Here is an 18,599-nt window from a genome sequence, read left to right as displayed (position 1 = left end):
AGAAATGTGAAAATGGTGGCACTTAAAAGGGAATGTTAAGGTGAGCTAAACAGAGTCCATCTAATAGAAGTTGAAGGGGAAATACAATTGGAGTTGGCATGTGCACAACATGTTGAGGGTGTTTAAAATTTAAACATTTCTTAATTATGTTTTAGAGATATAAATTGTTAATAAATCTTCTTCATTCATATTTTGTGCTGCAAACAACCAGTTGGGTATTGCAAGTAACTGACTTATACTGGAATCAGCCTGTTTAACCAGATGGAAGAATTCTTTTTTTTTTTAAATAATTAGTTGCAAAAAAACTATGACAATCTAGATTATGCATGCATCCACAACAGTGCAGTTGTTCAAATACAGTGATATCTTAACAGAAGGTATTTAAATTGCTTATGCTCTATACCTAGCATTGCTTCAGAATCAAAAATAAGAATCACTCCCTCTACGTTCCTTTGGCTATCTTTACAAGTAGAAGCGATGGCTTGACAACACAGATATAACCATACATTTAGGGGCTGATTCACTATGGGTCGAATATCGAGGGTTAATTAACCCTCGATATTCGACTAGGAATTGAAATCCTTCGACTTCGAATATCGAAGTCGAAGGATTTAGCGCAAATTCTGTGATCGTACGATCGAAGGATTATTCCTTCGATCGAACGATTAAATCCTTCAAATCGAACGATTCGAAGGATTTAAATCCAACGATCGAAGGAATATCCTCCGATCAAAAAAACTTAGGCAAGCCTATCGGGACCTTCCCCATAGGCTAACATTGACTTCGGTAGCTTTTATCTGCCGAACTAGGGGGTCGAAGTTTTTTTAAAGAGACAGTACTTCGACTATCGAATGGTCGAATAGTCGAACGATTTTTACTTTGAATCCTTCGATTCAAAGTCGTAGTCATAGGTCGAAGTAGCCCATTCGATGGTCGAAGTAGCCCAAAAAATACTTCGAAATTCGAAGTTTTTTTACTTCGAATCCTTCACTCGAATTTTGTGAATCGGCCCTTCAAGACCTAAGTAACCAAATCTTCACTTTTTCATCTTAGATATTATTATTGTTACATATTGAAACATAAGTCCTTAGGTGAAGCACCTTAAAAGTAAGAAACCAATAATTATTATGGGCAAATGCATATGGGTTAATCACCAGATTGCTGTCATATTTTTGAAGCCTGGTAGATGGTGCTGTTTCATATACATTATTATCAGTTTTAAAACTGCTAATATCTTGAAAACAAGAGAAATGGTTCATGGTCATTTGCAAAACTGCCCAGAAAAGTGCTCAGATCTTTTTTACATAAATTTGCTTTTAGTTGGGAGTTACATTTCCTTTTATAATGATTAGTCAAGATATGGATATGGTATGTGCATGTACATTGAATCAACACTGTGGTAAATCTGGTAAACTATTTGAATAGTTGTGTGTAGTTATCTGTAAAACTAACTATGGCTTCAGTACTATTTCAAATAGATAAGGCCTTCCTATGGACTGTGATATGCTTGTGAATCAAAGAACACTCAGATAAACAGGGAGAAAGGGTTGTTGGTGATTTGGCAAGTAAGGCCTTTTAACAATTATATTTTATGAAGTCCCAATACAGTGAGAAACTGATCACTTGATTAATTTATTTACCAGCCAGAATCTTTCCAGTGACAACTAACCAAAGTTGTTGTGGCTGACACTTGCCTACACAACTGGGGATCCAACAAGTATAGCCTACTTTTTAAAAAAAAATCAGGTTTGGGTATTTGCCCAGAGTGACATTAGCCTAAATATTCTGAAGGAAATCAATTTCAGTTGTCTTTTAATTCCCAGGTATTTCATTTAAAATTAATTGGCATTATATCTGTTTACTGCCACTTAAATGTTTCATTATAAGCATCTGTTTATTCTGCATGTTTTACACCTTAATGAAGTGTTTGTTGATGAATGTTGACACCAACAGCATCAAGAAAATTAACATTTATAGGGAAGCAATATAGATTGAAAGATCAGTTGTTTCATTCCTCTGAAGTAGCGAGCAAGATATACCCTAGAAATAAAATTGATCTTAGCTTGTGACAATTTATGAACAAAAATTATTTTATCCTGTGGAAAGTTCCATTTCCTATTAAACACATTAAAGACATTAAACTTCTGTTAGCCACATAGATGTGATTAATACATTTTTCATAATTTTGCTAATTTATCGGTGAAGCAAAATGGGACAGATTCGTTCATCCCTAATTGTAGTTATTCACCAATCAAAAACCTTTGGAGATGACTGACCATCAGAATGAAAGATGAAATATTACTTCATGTCCTTAAGGGAAGCACAGTGAGACCTTGTAATATAGTTACGTAGTTAAGTTTCAGGGGATTCAGGGGAATGGATAAATGGAAATAAAAAAATGGTGTGAGCACCAACCACCAACCTGAGAAGCAAGTTGGTGTGCAGGGTCAGTTAATAAATAGTGATGGGCGAATTTATTCGGCTGGCGTGAATTTACGGCGAATTTGTGCGATTAAAATAAATTCTCGAAACGGCAGAGAAAATTCGCTGTCGAAAAAATGGATGCCGGCATCAAAAACGAGATGCCGGCGTCGTTTCGCAAATTTTTCGACGTTTCGCAAATTTTTCTGCGAATCGAAGCGGCGCAAATTCGCCCATCACTATTAATAAATCAATGGAAAAAGAAGTCAAAGAAAGACCCAAATTAACTGCACCATCCGCCATAATTGTCCATGTTACTCTATCCCAAGCTTAAGACATAACTTTTATTGCTATAATAAAATGTATATTGTCCAGAGAAATAAGTTAAAACTAACTAGGTAGTAGCGTTGAAGAAACCCACTCAGGGATATAAGTGGTTAGCAGCTAGCCAGTCAGCTGCAATAAATATAACGGTGCTGCATGCGCTAAATCGCTTAGAGAACCGTTAGAGGTAGGCAACACTGGTATTCACAGATTGGAGTTAGGCGAACCATTACAGCCACTCAGATCGGATCCCCATGTTTCCCTCCGCTACCAGCCCAATGCCCTCCAAACCAACGATTGTCCCATTATAGTAAAGTTCCAATGCCCTGGCTAAGGAAATCTAAAAGATTGGTAGGCCCAAGCTTTATCAAATGCATGGGTTCTCGTTATAGTATTCAGATATAACAACACAGTGTTCTATGATGTGCCATGTAAGCCATTACGATGGGAAAACAAAATGTACTCATATTATGTGGATGCTCCAATGGAGTTGAACAGGATCAGACATCCATTCCATTTCATGGACAGGTTTTATATTCAGATAGCTAAAACTATATACAGTATGTAAAAAGCTTGCCTCTTTGTATTTCAAGCCAAATGGATTTTGATATTTTAGCAATGTTAATTCAATATTCAAAATGTTCTTCACTCAAAAATCAAAACTGACTGTACGAAATTTTGTTTATTTCTTTTAAGTGTTTTACTTTATAGCTTGGAATGATACAATGTATGACAGCTTTTTAGGCACTTCTGCTTTGAAAAAGCTTTGGGTATTGATGTAAAAACAAATGAAGTACTAAGAGAATATAAACAGAATGCTTCACAATACATCCGTTTGGTTTCCAGAAAATATTATATTGCAAGTACTAAATCTAACATGCATTTTCTCACAGACATCAACTGCTACTGTTAATGTGGTGGTGACAGATGTGAATGACAATGACCCAGTCTTTGATCTTTACCTGCCTAGAAATCTCTCAGTCCTGGAGGAGGAATTAAATGCTTTTGTCGGTCAAGTAAGGGTAAGTGAATGCAATTTGATTTGAATGTTTAATTATTGATATAATATGGTATTGTATGCTTTCTGCAAGGATTATTTGCAACTTTATTGGAACAATCGTCCTTAAATATACTTTAGCTGTGAGATAAGCAATAAAATTCCCTAAAAATGTCAGGCTTTATTTATCAATTTGTCTTTTTTGGGATAAACATTTTTTTTATGCCTCTTTCTAGTTGAGAATTAGTCTGCAAGGGTCATTGTCATTAGCAACCACACATTTCACACACACACATATATATATATATATATACTATTAGAGTTACCAAAAATGAGGCATGGTACAATTTTATTAAATATTAACACTCAAGTAGAATGAAAATTACTGATTAACGAGAATAAAAAATCCATATGTTGATAAAAAATGACTGAAAATATTAGGACATGCATATTTGATTCTAATACCATAATTTTGATAGAAAATGGAAATTTATAGACCTCAGGCTACAGCAATATCATTGTGACATGAGGTTGACTTGATAATACAGAGTCTGAATAATTTAATGTCAATTATCTATTAGAAATAAAATATTCACAGTGTGGATTTTTAGTTGTAATTATAGGGCACATTATTCTACTTGTCTTTAAGAAACATCTATTGTTCAACATTTTAATACGAATAAAATAAATGAGCATTTATATGGAATGGACTGTCAAAACAAGTTTGGAACTAACGTGACATAAATGAAGCCATTTTTCTTAAGTTTCAGAACACTATTTTTTTAGGCATGTATTTGTTCCAAACTTGCCACTTGCAGTTTGTAACATGTCAGTAAATAAAATTAGTCAAGAATAAGCTGGCACAATTAGTAGCTTGGGATACAGAACCCATTTTGATTAATATAAATGTATAATAACACTACTGGCAAGTCCTGCAATTGTGATTGTATGATAATATAATTATATTAATACTCATGGTTGTTAAAATAAGTTATATTGTCACTTTAATGCGGCTTAAACCTAATGTCTGTCTGTGTTTTTACATAGTTACAGAATTACAAAAAGTCCCCAAACAGAAAAGTCAGTAGAAAGTTTGGATACAACATAGAAGCTATGATTGTACATAGTAATCGCCAAATTCATTGAGTTGTTATCACATGTACCAAACTTACAATGTAGTCTATTTTAATATATCATCCTTTTTTTTTTAATATTTAATATCTACAGGACAAAACATCATCTGTAAACAGACTAGTTTAAATACCCCAAAACTGAGTTGAGAAGAACTATAGAAAGCTTCTGTTAACTTATTTTAATATGCAGCATGAATAAATTTGTAATTAACAAGTCCAGAGTACTCTGTAGAGACCAAGTATAAATATGCATCTATGTGTCCTGAGGTTCTTAGCCTAAATGGTTGAGAAGTTTTATACATGGTCCACTTACTTACGTTTATTAAACTACCAGTGGCCAGCTTTTTATGTAATTGTATGTGTTATCAAGCAGGTAGAGTTGATGGGAAACAAAAAGGAACTTTTAGGGAGACATTTTAATGCAGGTGTTGTAATGTAGTGTTTTCAACAAAGAAAGAAAAAACATTTTTAAGAAATTTTATAATTCTGTAAAATATTAGGACATTAGAAGTTGCAAAGGGGTTCCATAACTATATGAAGGCATGCTATTTTTTTAATACGAGTTTAAATCAGTCATGTTCATTAAGTGACATCATTATGTACCATAATTGATGGTATAGGTAGAGAATCCATTATTCTGAAAAATGAAAAATCTGAAAGCTCCAGAAAGCAGTCTTCCATAGACTCCATTTTATCAAAAATAATTATATATATTTTTTAAATCATATCCTTTTTCTTTGTAATAATAAAACAGTACCTTGCACTTTATCCAAACATAGATATAATAAATCCTTATTGGAAGCAAAACCAGCCTATTGGGTTTATATAATGTTTCCATGATTTTTCTAGAGACAAGGTATGAAGATCCAAATTACAGAAAGTTCCATTATCTAGAAAACCACAGGTCCTGAGGATTCTGAATAGCAGGTCCCAATTGTCAATTGCTCCAAACAATGGTCAATCAAAACAACCAGGGAAGGGACTACTACAAGTAGCAAATCATAGAGTCCTATGTGCTCACTCTTGGCAATGCAAGTGTTGATTTGCCAGCACTAGGAGGCATGGAGGCAGTGATGTTGTCCAGCTCAAAAAGGGAGATCATCTAATGAAAGAAAACATGCAATCTGATTTCTTGTGTGGAGTTCCTTTAAATAGAAAGTGAATAAATTCCCAGTAAACTGTGGAGGTTTTGTTGTTCTTTAACTTACAAAGGATCAGTTTTCGTATGTTTTTATATTTATAATTTCCTATATTCAAAACCTTTATAGTATAATATGGATTAAAAACAGACAAAATCTAGCCCTGTTTCATAATCTCCATGAATCAAAAAATATATTTTCTATTTTATAAATTCATATTTTAAAAGTGATGAGACTTTTAACATATTATATTATATTAAAATATAGTATTATATTCACATATTAACCTAGTAATTACACAATTTGCTACAAGATTCTAAAAGTAATTTAAAAAATGTAGTAGAAATTTGAGTGCTTAATTTAAATGTCCACTGGTTCTTTTATATTGGTCCAAAATAATGCAGTTATTGAAGTTCCATGCCCTTTTTTCTGTGTATATTTGTTTTATTATATTTGATGTTTTCATTCAAGGGGAACAGAAGGTTTAAAAAGTGCAAGTCTCTGAGGTAGCCATGGCAACTTGTCGCATTAATGCCAATTCTTTAAATCTAAGAGATAAACCTGCAGAAATTTAGGATGACAATAAATGAGTGAAAACTTGTTACAGACAGTGTTTTATTTTAATCTGGTTTATACAAATTCAGGTTTCTTTTATGATGATGATGATAATGATACGTTAGTATTACTGTAATAACATAGAATATAAATGCACTCAAAAATATCTTTTTTTTTATCCTACTTTGTTTCAGACACTATTCATTTATTCACAATCAGCATAACAATTGCTCAAAAAAAAGCATATGGTTTATTGATGACTCCATGTATAACATCAACTTCCAGCATCATAACGTTTTTGCTCAATTGTATATTGAAATCGAAATCAAAATACTTTTAAAGCATGGTGCTAACTTTTCATTCTCATTTATAGATAAACACTTACTTTTGATGACAGCCACCCTTTCTGTCAACATTTTTCTTTCTAATCCTTGTGTCAAAAATTAATAAAATTAAGATGAAGAAATGTGAAAAAAGTGCATGAGAAATATGGATGAAATTGGAGAATTGGTATACAACAAATCATAAGCAGAGTGTGATGAGCTTCTTGGCTAGCCCCAAGGGGTAGATTTATTCAATCAATGATTTTTCCAAAATCCAGGAAAATAGTGTTTCAATGTTTTAATCCAACGTGTTATTTCAAAGGATCTCAACATTTTTTTTAAAAAAAATTGGCAACTAAAACATGGCAAGTTTTTCTAAAACTGTGTATTTTCAAAATTGTATTTTTCAGCCTCTTTTTAAATAGCCAAATTTCTAAAAATGAATGCAACAATGAGATTTTCATTGAGATCGAGTTTTATTTGCAACTTACTGAAATCAATTTTTTCCCATAAATTTGGTAGCAATTAAAAAGAAAACACGGCTAAGTTTTATCACAATATTTTCTCAGCAGTTGAGCTTAATAATAAATTCAGATATAAGAAAATCAATAAATCTGCCTTATAGACAGTAGGAAAAAGAATGTACATTCCTTACAGCCCTGCCAAATGAAACAGGACAGTTTATACTCTCTTAGATAAGCCTGTATTAACCATTTGGGAATATTTGTGCAGAATAACTGTCTTTGGTTCCAAATTGTTTTATTGGGTATAAAGTCCAAAGGCAAAAGAACATTATCATCTCTCCGTTTTTGGTCCATTTTTCATAACATTATTACACTACTTAATGGTGTTTTACAGATCAAACCACTTGAATTTCTGTGTTAAATTTGTCATGACAAAAACATGTTAAACTTTCCCAAAAGCATGCAATACCACCAATGTTAACTTAAGGCCTCAGAATAAAAAACCCTAATTAGATGAAGTGCTATGATGCAATTTAAAGTAAGTTAAATGAATTTAATTATTCTGTGTTAAATACACAAACCAAAGGAGCTTCATCTGTATTTATTAATTTAGTAGTTTTACTTAATTTCGTGTCACTAATTAGTTGTTTGTGATATGTGTAATATCATATGGAAGTCTATTAATCCTTGTATTCTCTCTCAATATGTTCTTGTTCACGATAACAAAAGTCTTATCATATTTGTTGATGCTGTAGCTTTTTTTATGAAAATTACCATTGTTAGTTGGGTAAACTGAGTATAAATAACTTTCTTTCATTAAAATTGTATCTAATTAAAATAAATGATGATTGTTTTAATACTAAACATGTATACATAAATCTTCATCAAGGTGACTTTCCTTGAATGCAGATGGTTAGCTTTGCTAAAATGTTTCTTTTGTATCTTTCATAAAAAAAACTAGCATCATTATGAATCTTTTTTAAAACAAAATACATTATACAGTATATGCATGATATAAAACGAGTATCTGGAATATTCTTTTTCCCATTATTTTATATTCATCTTTTTTTTTGCCTAAATCAACAATGATGCATGTATTGTTTTGTTAGCTTGGGGGAGAGGCATTTGCATAACATAATCATTTGGCAGGTTGCTGAAAATGATTTCTGAAATTTCAGAAAAGTCTTAGTATCTACCACAGCTATTATGAAGATGCTTGGCTTGAAAAGTGAAAGACTCATATTTCCAAGTAAATATGATTAACATATATTTGCAAGATTAATTTTGATCTTAAATTTTTTTAAGATTGCATTTTTAACAGAGTTAAAATCTTTATTGACACATGTTAAGCATGCACGCACATCTGCTTTTTCTGTGCATATTAAATTTTTCATTGGGTTTGTATTTTTATGTGCCATCAATAAGGGTGAGTGAACTTTTTTCCCAGGTACAGTTTTGTAATGAAATTCATGATTTCACAAATCCACACTAAAATGTTGCCATGTACTCTGTTTCGACAAATACTGTTGTTTTTACTAAAAACACAGATGACATTATTTTGCACCCCGTGACTTCCACATTAACCAGTTTGAGTGTGGCCCTCCCCTACCCTCCCCATGTCTAAGAAACGGCAAAGGCATCATGTTTGGAAAAAATTTGAATCATGACTCCAATGCATTTTGGTGAAATGTTGGCATTTTGCTGATATTTACACAGTTTTGCATTCTTGTGCTCCAGAATCTTCCCTCAGAAACTTTAACTTCACTAAGGGACATATTTGTGAGATTTGTAGTGATGGGAGAATTTTGGGGAAATTTGCAAATTTCCGGCAAAATTCGTGAAACGGCACCGGAGTCTCATTTTTTACGCTGGCAGATGCCGGTGGCGAATCGTGGGAAGTCACCACGAATTTGCGCCTGGCGAATAAATTCGCCCATCACTAGAGATGTGTTTTTTCCCCTTGGATAAACTTGAATTTCAAATGTTTGCATTTTTAAGGAAAAATCTGAATGTCAAAATTCGCAAAATGGTGAATTCTAATGATCACGTTTATATATATGTGGGTGTATTTGTGTGTTTCTACCACACAACCCTTCAAGTGTCATTATACATAGTATCAGGAGAGTAGCATAGTGCTGGTCGGACATATATTTGTTTATATGGCAATGCATGATATAGATAAAGGAGTTGACTGTGTCCCAAAGGGATCAATGGAGAGGTATAGAGTATTTATGAAAACATTATAATTGGGTCACTTGAGAACTAAGATAACCCTTTAAATTCATAATGGCATGTTAAGCTCTATGTATGGATCTTTTCTAAGCTTAAGTGTTGTGCTGAAAAGTATAGCTGTAGCCAGGGTCAGAAGACAAACGTTTAGCAGATCCTATGTCAGGGCAAGACATTAACACATATGGTAAATAACTAAGAGACAAGTTACTGTATGTCAACAGGAATATAAGTATAAGCAGTAGAACAGAGACAAAGTCAAAAACATAAGAAAACATAATAACAAGAGCTTCCCAGTAGAATTGTGATGTGGTAGAACCATTGTAAAACCCAAGTACAAGTCATTACAATAGAAACATTCACCTATAGGTGAATGGAAGTGCCACTGCATAAGTTAAAACAAAGTAATAGGCAAGCTGTAGCACACAAACCTCACAAATAATCTGCTTAATCCCTCCTTAAAACATTTTGCTGCTCCACATATTGCCTTTTATAGCTTCCAAAACTTTCTGCAAATCTCTGCAATGTCTTAACAGAAAAAAGGCTATAGTGGCTCAATGAAAGTTTGAGCGGGTGCGAATTCTCTATTAGTAGCACAAAATTATGTTAAACTCACTCTATTTATAATAATAATTTTCCTACAAGGTGGATTTATTCAGTCACAACTCTTATCATAAAGGAGAATTTAGGGGTGCCAAATTTTAGGTACCCCCAAGTGATTGTATTGATTTACCTGAAACCCCGGGCCGGTGCTCCTATCAGCAGAAAAATGCACTGGCCCGGTCTTACTTTTTTTTTGGAAATTAATCTTTTCCAGAACACTGTGGGGTGTGTTCACCACCTTATATTTCATTCTAATAAAGGAAGGGGCTGACATGTGTATAGTCTTGTCTACTTTATACATTAATAAAAAGCTTTCTGTGCTCCAAAGCATGTTGTGATACCACTAAAGCTTTGGCATCTTAGTGAGCTACACCTAAAATTGCAAAAGGGGAAAAGAAGTCTATATTTTCTTTCCAGATCAGTAAACAAATACATAGGGGCAATTTTTATCCAAAGACTGTTAAATAGCTGTATAAGGGAGGGGAGAAGAAATAATCATCTCACAACTCAGTGATTTATTAAACCTGAAAATAAATACTGTACATGATCCCTGCAAAGTAATACATATATATTTAATTGAGTTTTACATTGTACTCATATTGTTCTGAGACATTTGATCTGTCGTTATTGTGCAAACACTTATGGAACACAACCGAGACATTCCTCATCTCAATTAGTTGCAGAGAGGGGGGATAGGTAAAAGACGAGTTATGATGAATAGGCAGTATTCCGTATCATTTCTAGAAAGGGGGCTCTGAATTTGTTTGGATTCCAATTAAAGTATTTTTGTTTTCCGTGCATATTTAGTATGGATGCTCATATTAAGTAACCATCCCCTGTTGTGGGGATTTAATTGCAAATAATTGTTCATGACCTAAACTGTATTGTATTGTATGTTTTGGGCTGAAGGCAACTGTTACAAGCTTTTACAACTGTTTTCAAAATGTGGATTTAAATACTTATATGGAATTATCTCAGTGTTTGAAGAGACTCAAACTCAAAGCTGATTAGTTGCTTAATGTATTTTGACTGTGCTCCAGATTTAATCTTATTAAACTATGATAGCTTCATTCAGAAACATTAAGCATCGCTGCAGGAAAACAGCTTTCTTTCTTCGGTAGTCGAGTGAATTTAAAGTAACACTAAATCTATAGCCAATAATTTAAATGTATAGCTTTAATTTTGTCACGGCCAGCACCCTAAATTCAGAACCAATGCTAAGCACCTGTTCCCGGCTCTTGCTTCTGCCTTTAATAGCCACCTTTCACCTTGGGAGGAGCCCTCGGCTAATCGGATGCCACCAGGTCTTATTAAGAGAGGTGCAAAGCGAGGGGTTCTGAATGAGCAAAGGGGCACAACGGTAATGCATAGTCTTTTGGGCAGAAGGTCGCGACAGAAAGCGTGTCAGATCAGGCCGGGTCGGAGCAGGCAGAGTACAAATGGAGTCAGGCAGGCAAGGGTCAAATCAGGAGATCAATCAGAAGGGATACAGAATAAGCGGAGATGGTTACTAGGCAAGGGTCAGGATACAAAAGTCAGAATCATCTAAAAACAGGCAGGGGTCACAACAAGAATCAGATCACAGAAGCTATACAGCACAGAGGCACCAGGAAACTCAAGAGGAACAAATCCTATAACGGGCAGTGAAAAAATTCTAATTGTCCCTTTAAATACTTTAAATGTTCGCGCCATTGCGCGCTGGCGTGTGTCACCTGCGCCTATAAATGCAGAGGAGGCACACTGCACGCACCCTAGTTCCTGGCTACTACTGAAGAGGAGCGGCGTGGCAGGCATCCCCCCTGATGGCGTGGCGGGCGTCCCCGCCGCGCCGCTGGGCAGCAAGTTATGACAAATTTGTTGCAGGTATGAGACATCAGATAGGGATGCAAATAGGAAACACCGTAGCTCTAACCCTCAAGCAGCCTGTTAGGAGATGCTGAAGTTTATGGTAACAAAGCTTACCTGCATGCACAACAGACACTTTCACTATTTAGCATAACTCAAAGGACAAATATGGGGTGATGTACAAAGTCCCCCATCCCAAGTGCTAGAATGGACATCCATGGCAACCCTGTACTTGCCGTATAGCCTGCACCCATTGCCCACTTTTTACACTTTTCACGTGAAAAACACCATGAATTTTCTCATCTGCATTAAATTCAGGTGAAACACCCTATCCTATAGTGCAGTAACCATGAGTTGCACAATATGAAAATGATGTAATGCAATCAAGATGCCACAAAAATATCTGCGGAAATTGTCTTAGAAGAGAATGTATTTAAAAGCAAGGCTGCAAATGAAAAAGTTTATAGGGATAATTTTGCATGATGAGCTATAATAAGCTAGCAGGAAGTTTTGAGTAATTAATGATTTAACATAATTTTAAATCACCAGTGTACCAATCGCCGTTTTCTTGAAATGGGCTAATTAAAGAAAGTTAATTGGAGTACCATTTCAAAATGCTAAAATGTATTAGAAGTGTATTATTATTATTATTACTATAATTATTACAACTAATATCAATGTGGAAAGAGGGTAGAGCTAATACTATGGATAATATATAATCAGTCTATAAAAAGTAAATAGAGCCACCACATGGCATATACCTTGATGTAAGCAATTTTATGAGTTAGAAGCCTTGTTTTAGACTATGTATGCAGTAGCAAATACGGAATCAATTGTTACACATAGTGATGGGCGAATTTGTAGCGAATTAGCGAAACAAGAATTTTGACGCCCGCATCAATTCTGCCGCTCATGACAATTTTGATTCCGACGTTAAAGTCAATGGGTGTTCGAATAATGTTGACTCGCAACGGTTTCGACGCAATCTACTTTTCTGACGTGCGTCCAAAATAGTTTTCCCCAGTTTTTGCGAATTTTACTTCTTGATGAATTTATTCACCCATCACTAGTTACACATGGATACAAGGAATGCACATTTGCAATGTATATGCAATAATGGCATACAACTTTGACAGTTATATGCCATTATTGCCAAATAATCTGTCATGACTGGCTCTAAATCCAGTGCTAGGCTCTCTTGGCTTCTGGAGGAGCCCTCAGCTAATTGGATGCCGCCAGGTCTTAATAAGAGAGGAGCCAAGCAAAGGTTCTGGACGAGTCGCTAGCAAGGTTTTGGACAGAAGGTACAGTTCAAGGAGCAGACAAAAGCGCAGTCAGATAAGCCGGGGTCGGTGCGGGCAGAATATAAGCAAGGTCAATCAGGCCGGGGTCGGTAAAGGCAGCATTCACGGCTAGTCAGGCAGGTGAGGGTCAATACCAATAGACACAGAATAGTCAGACAGACAAAGATCAGGATAATCAGAGTACAGAGTAGTCAGGCAGGCAAGGGTCAGATTTGGCAGAATTCAGAATGATCATGCAGACAAGGGTCAAAACAGGAATCAACAGCCAGAACTAACAGGTCAGACCTAACAACAGGCAATTCGTTTGAATGAAAAGCCCCTTTAAATACCTTTAATTCTCGTGCCATTCCACAATGACGTCATGATGCTCGCGACGTTGCACCATGAAGTGCACCTATGGCAGACCAGCGCAAAAGGCAAACTGAAAGCACCTCGTGGCAGGCGTACTGGACCACTAATATACCTTGTGTATTTTGCTAGGTTTCATCTTATTTCCATTTGAAAAAAATCAAAACAGTTTTCACTATTGCACAGGGATTATGACTCCTGCTCAACAATAATAAATTGGGTGTTCACAGGTGAATATTAAGAAGCAATTGTTTCAATTGTCAATCTCATTGCATTTAATTTGCATATTATTCTCGAAATTCATGTATCCTGCTGCTAAATGCACTTCCCAGCACAGTAAGCAGGCAGTCACGACTGATGTATGGCAAATGTTCAGCATTTTATATGCCCTAATCTACATTTTTCAAAGATAGATGTCTTTTAATAAAAGTGTTTCTAAGAGGCTGTTATAACCTGAAATGCTACACAGTTTAAAAGGATGTCTAGATTTAACCCTTTCCTGTCAAAGACTACATTTTCTGGGCTAGCAGCAAGGACTCTATGTTTCTGCCTTTATTTATATTTAAATTAATGGAAAAAACTTGTTGTAAATAAAAATATATCGAGTTATACTTCTGGAGTGGAACAAAGTACAGTTTTCAGTTGTTCCCTATAATGCCATTTAAAGCGGTATTGGTTTTAAGTAGATATCCTTTTAAATAGATTAATCTTAAAAAATCAACATGATGTTGGGATCTAGATATTATTTACTCATAATAAACACTGGCTGGAGGCCTTTTCAGCATCCAAATTAAAGTTGCTTGCTTTTCTTTAGATACCACTGCAACTAATAGTCTTAGCATTCTTGTTACCCTGCTCTATTTTAACTACAATATGACTAGTATATGTGTAATGGACCCTGTGGTCTTCACCTAGTACCAAGACTATTTAGGTCCAGGCCTATGCCCCATGATAAGGTGGTTTTCCAATTGGCCCAAAGAACTTTGTGACCAGGTCCTGTCTAAGGTTTATTAAATAGGAAGGAGCACATGACTCTTCCTCTGTGACCTTCACCAGGGCTATTAAGATCTAATCCTATGTCCCATGGAAAGGTGGTTTTCCTATTGGCCCAGATATCTTTGCGACCAGATCCTGTCCATGGGTTATAAATTGGGAAGGAGCACATGACTCTTTCTGTGGTCTCCACCTAGTACCAGGGGTATTAAGATAAATAGACCAGCAATTTTAAATAAATCAGAACCGAATGTAAAGACAATGGATAGCAGTTTCTGTTATAACACACTCATAGTAGTTGTGACAGGTCAGCTTAGTAAAAGCAGTATTGTGCTCCATTAAGATGTAGTAGTGTTCAGATAGTTCTCCAAGATGACCAGTCTAAGGGGCCCATAGAGGAATAGAAGAATAGAAGAAAAAATACTTTGAATTTTGAATGATCGAATATGGCTACTTCGACCATCGAATAGGCTATTTCGACCTTCGACTACGACTTCAACTTCGATACGAACGATTCGAACTAAAAATCGTTCGACTATTCGACCATTCGATAGTTGAAGTACTGTCTCTTTAAAAAATACTTCAACTCCCAAGTTCGCCACCTAAAACCTACCAAGGCCAATATTAGCCTATGGGGAAGGTCCCCATAGGCTTCCTAACAATTTTCTGATCGAAGGAAAATCCTTCGATTGATGGATTAAAATCCTTCGAATCGTTCGATTCAAAGGATTTATTCGTTCGATGGAACGATTATTCCTTCGATCGGCCGATCATAGGAATACCGCTAAATCCTTCAACTTCGATATTCGAAGTCGAAGGATTTACATTCGGCAGTCGAATATCAAGAGTTAATTTACCTTTGATATTCGACCCTATGTAAATCTGCCCCTAAGTGTATGGATCACAGACTGGAAAAAGACTCAGGATAGTTTATCCTAGAGAGGCTTGAAGGGGATCTGTTACATGGAGGTTTGAGTAGCGATGGGCGAATTTATTCGCCAGGCGCGAATTCGCTGTGAATTTTTCCGATTCGCCGCCATCGAATAAATTAGCGAAACGCCCGTGATAGTTCGCGGCAAAAATTCGCCGGCGCCAAAAAAAATATTTTGTTTTTCGCCTAATTTTTCGCCGTTTCGCGAATTGTGCGCGAAATTCGCAAATTTTTCGGCGAAGCAAAACTGCGCAAATTCGCCCATCACTAGGTGTGAGTAGTAAGATTAACCCTTCACATGTTCTTTGTACTAATTGTAGTTTTATTTGTTGTGTTTACAGTGCTTATGTAATGTGCTTGTTGTTCTCTTGCTGCCTCTATATTAAGCCTAATTACTCTGCCAACAGATTGCTTAGTGTATCTATAGCTCTAAAGCAATAAACACAGCTACAATTTTGTGTACATTCCTATTTATATAGAGCACAGACCTCCATTAACTTAATGAAAGTATAGTACGGATTGTGCATTTCAGAGGAATGGATGCCTTGCATTATTTTTAACCAGCTTTCAAATATAGTGCAGGCCAATTTATTTGCAAATTGTTTTGAGGTACTGTATATACTTAGTAAACAACAATTTGGCCAAGACACCAAAGTGAAACAGTTAACAGAGAAGCTAGGATGTGTTTCTTATAAGTAATGGAACATAACGCAAGTTTTATGCTCCGTGTAGCAGAGAGATGACAATTTTTTCTGCTCCTATTAGTGAGAATGTTATAAATTAAGCAGCGTATTTACACTAAAAAGTTCTGGAATGGAAATGAAAGAGATGAAATTATTTCATTCAAACATTTGGCATGTAGGCATAGCTTATTGCATTCCCACACCATTCTTTCAAATAACATTTGCAGATGGAGCTGCCATTTGCTACTGTTAGATCCTACGGTGTTATAATGCCTTAAAGGAAATCTGAAGTGGTGTCTGTGTGGTGTACTAGTCCAGTTAGCATGATTGGGTACATGGCAACTTAGCAGGGCAATAAATTGACAGATGTTTATGTTTTCTTATTGTGAGGTACAATAAACTATGCTCAGCACAATTGAGTGGGAACATTTGAGGGTGTAGTGACCATATAAATCCTATGAGAAAGTTGCTGAAAATGTTTGGCTGGACACCATAAAATGATGCTGAAGACAAATGAACTGTAGTTCAGTGCAGATCACAGAGCTATAGACCTGTGTTGAACTTTGACTACACTAGCAAGATAATAGGGCTTATTAACATTGATTTAGGAAAGAAGTGCAGTATTCTAAGTGGTGCAAGTGCACATTCAGCAAGCCATTCTTGCCCAGTCTGACTTTGATCTGCACCTTGCAGACAATGAACAAGTGAGGTCCAGAGTGCAGTATCAGGGACACAGATAAGTAATGATATGCTGGTTGACCCAAAACCCATGCTGACCCATTGGTTGACTACAGGTTGGGTGGGTTCTGGTTGGAATTTGCACAACCATGGCAGGTTATGGTTGGGTGTGGGTCAGACGGGAAGTTCACTCCTCCTGAAGATTCATATCTTGGAACAGATGCACATACAGAAGTAGTATGCAGAGCAAAAAGACACAGGTACAGGTTGGGTTTTGGTCCTATAATGGCAGCATTTTGTGGGTTAGATTTGATGCGGGTTAAGGTTTTGAGGGTTGGGGGCTGGTTGGCTTTTTCCTGACCCTGTATCCTTTTCTGTTCCCTAACCCGCATGTCAATCATGATATTAGATTTGACCAGAGGTTGTGGTTTGGGGGAAATCTACATGCACCCCTTGCCCCACATAAATATAGTGCTGATGGATGTAATCAGTGCTATATTCTTCAGTGCAGTTGCAGGGTTCTATTCTCCAAAACAGACCCTAGAAAACTGTTTCATGTGCTTATCATAGGTGTTCATAAATTACCCCTAAAGCTACACCAAGACCTCTTGGTCAGTAGGGGCAAAATACCCTTGACTTCTCTTAACTGCTGGAGACTGCACTGTATAATATTACTCGCCTGAATCAATTAGTAAATGCCTGTATTTGTGTGTGTTTACACATGCAAATGAGATGTTATATATCAGCAGTCTTGCTGTGCTTTGTGTTAGTTATATGAAAGAATGAGTCATGTGATGACCTGTATTCTTTACAAGCTGCAAATCAAAAGGGTGATTGATGAAAAACAAACACATGATCAATCTATAGACATATCCTTAGATTGATTTTTTTTCTAGGTTAATCTGCAGCTGATAAATTAATTAAAATAAGTAAACTGCATATTTTATAATATGTTTGTTGTGTTTTTATAGTTTATTTTCTAGGCAGTGTAAAAAATGTTTACACCTATATTTGAATATTTTCATTAGTGAGTGCTGGCAAGAGAACAGGTCAACATTTGCCTCCTTGTCCTCTACCGAGTTCATATATGAGGTTCTAAAGAAGCCTCAAATTTTTCTGGTCGCGTTTTAAAGGGGGAAAAAATCTGAATATTTAGAGGGGGAAAAATTTATTTTTGAGATTTATTATGCTGCAAAGAACCCAAAAATACTTTTTTTTTACGTTCTTGATAGTTTCGTTGTTTGTGCTGGTTTTCATTTAATAATCTGAATGATTCAAGTTTTTCGGGCTACAATTAGGAAAAAGGCTCTTGGAGAGTTTATTCAAAAAAGTTGCACGATTTGAATTGACGCTTGATGTTTTTTCTCACATTTTTTAGAGAAAAATTATCGGTAGGGTTTTTTTAAAAACAGAGTAAGAAAAAGTTTTAGTAAATAACCCTTATATGAAGACTGTATTGCTTACTGAACTTTAACTTATATACAGTGTAGCCGCAAAAAATTATGTTGGTCAGTGGGTTGTGACCTAATGCTATGCCTTATATGCAATTCAAAAAAATACCCCCCCCCACTGTTCCTCATTGGTGCAATACAAATTCCCCCACACTCATTATTTCCTATTAATACATTA

At 35.6% G+C, this 18,599-nt stretch overlaps 1 protein-coding gene across 4 annotated transcripts in view; it reads left to right on the top strand.

Annotated features, from left to right (window-relative positions):
* Positions 1–18,599, top strand: part of LOC108697174 (protocadherin-15) — a 404,849-nt gene that overhangs the window by 207,287 nt on the left and 178,963 nt on the right. For all 4 annotated transcript variants that reach the window (XM_041570856.1, XM_041570857.1, XM_041570855.1 and 1 more), the window contains one exon: positions 3,639–3,767. In XM_041570856.1, coding sequence (XP_041426790.1) covers positions 3,639–3,767 — 129 coding nt within the window. The remainder of the gene's footprint in view (positions 1–3,638; positions 3,768–18,599) is intronic.

This window comes from Xenopus laevis, chromosome 7S (genome assembly GCF_017654675.1).
Source record: "Xenopus laevis strain J_2021 chromosome 7S, Xenopus_laevis_v10.1, whole genome shotgun sequence".
Taxonomy (NCBI): domain Eukaryota; kingdom Metazoa; phylum Chordata; class Amphibia; order Anura; family Pipidae; genus Xenopus; species Xenopus laevis.
This window is presented reverse-complemented; position numbering and strand designations above follow the sequence as displayed.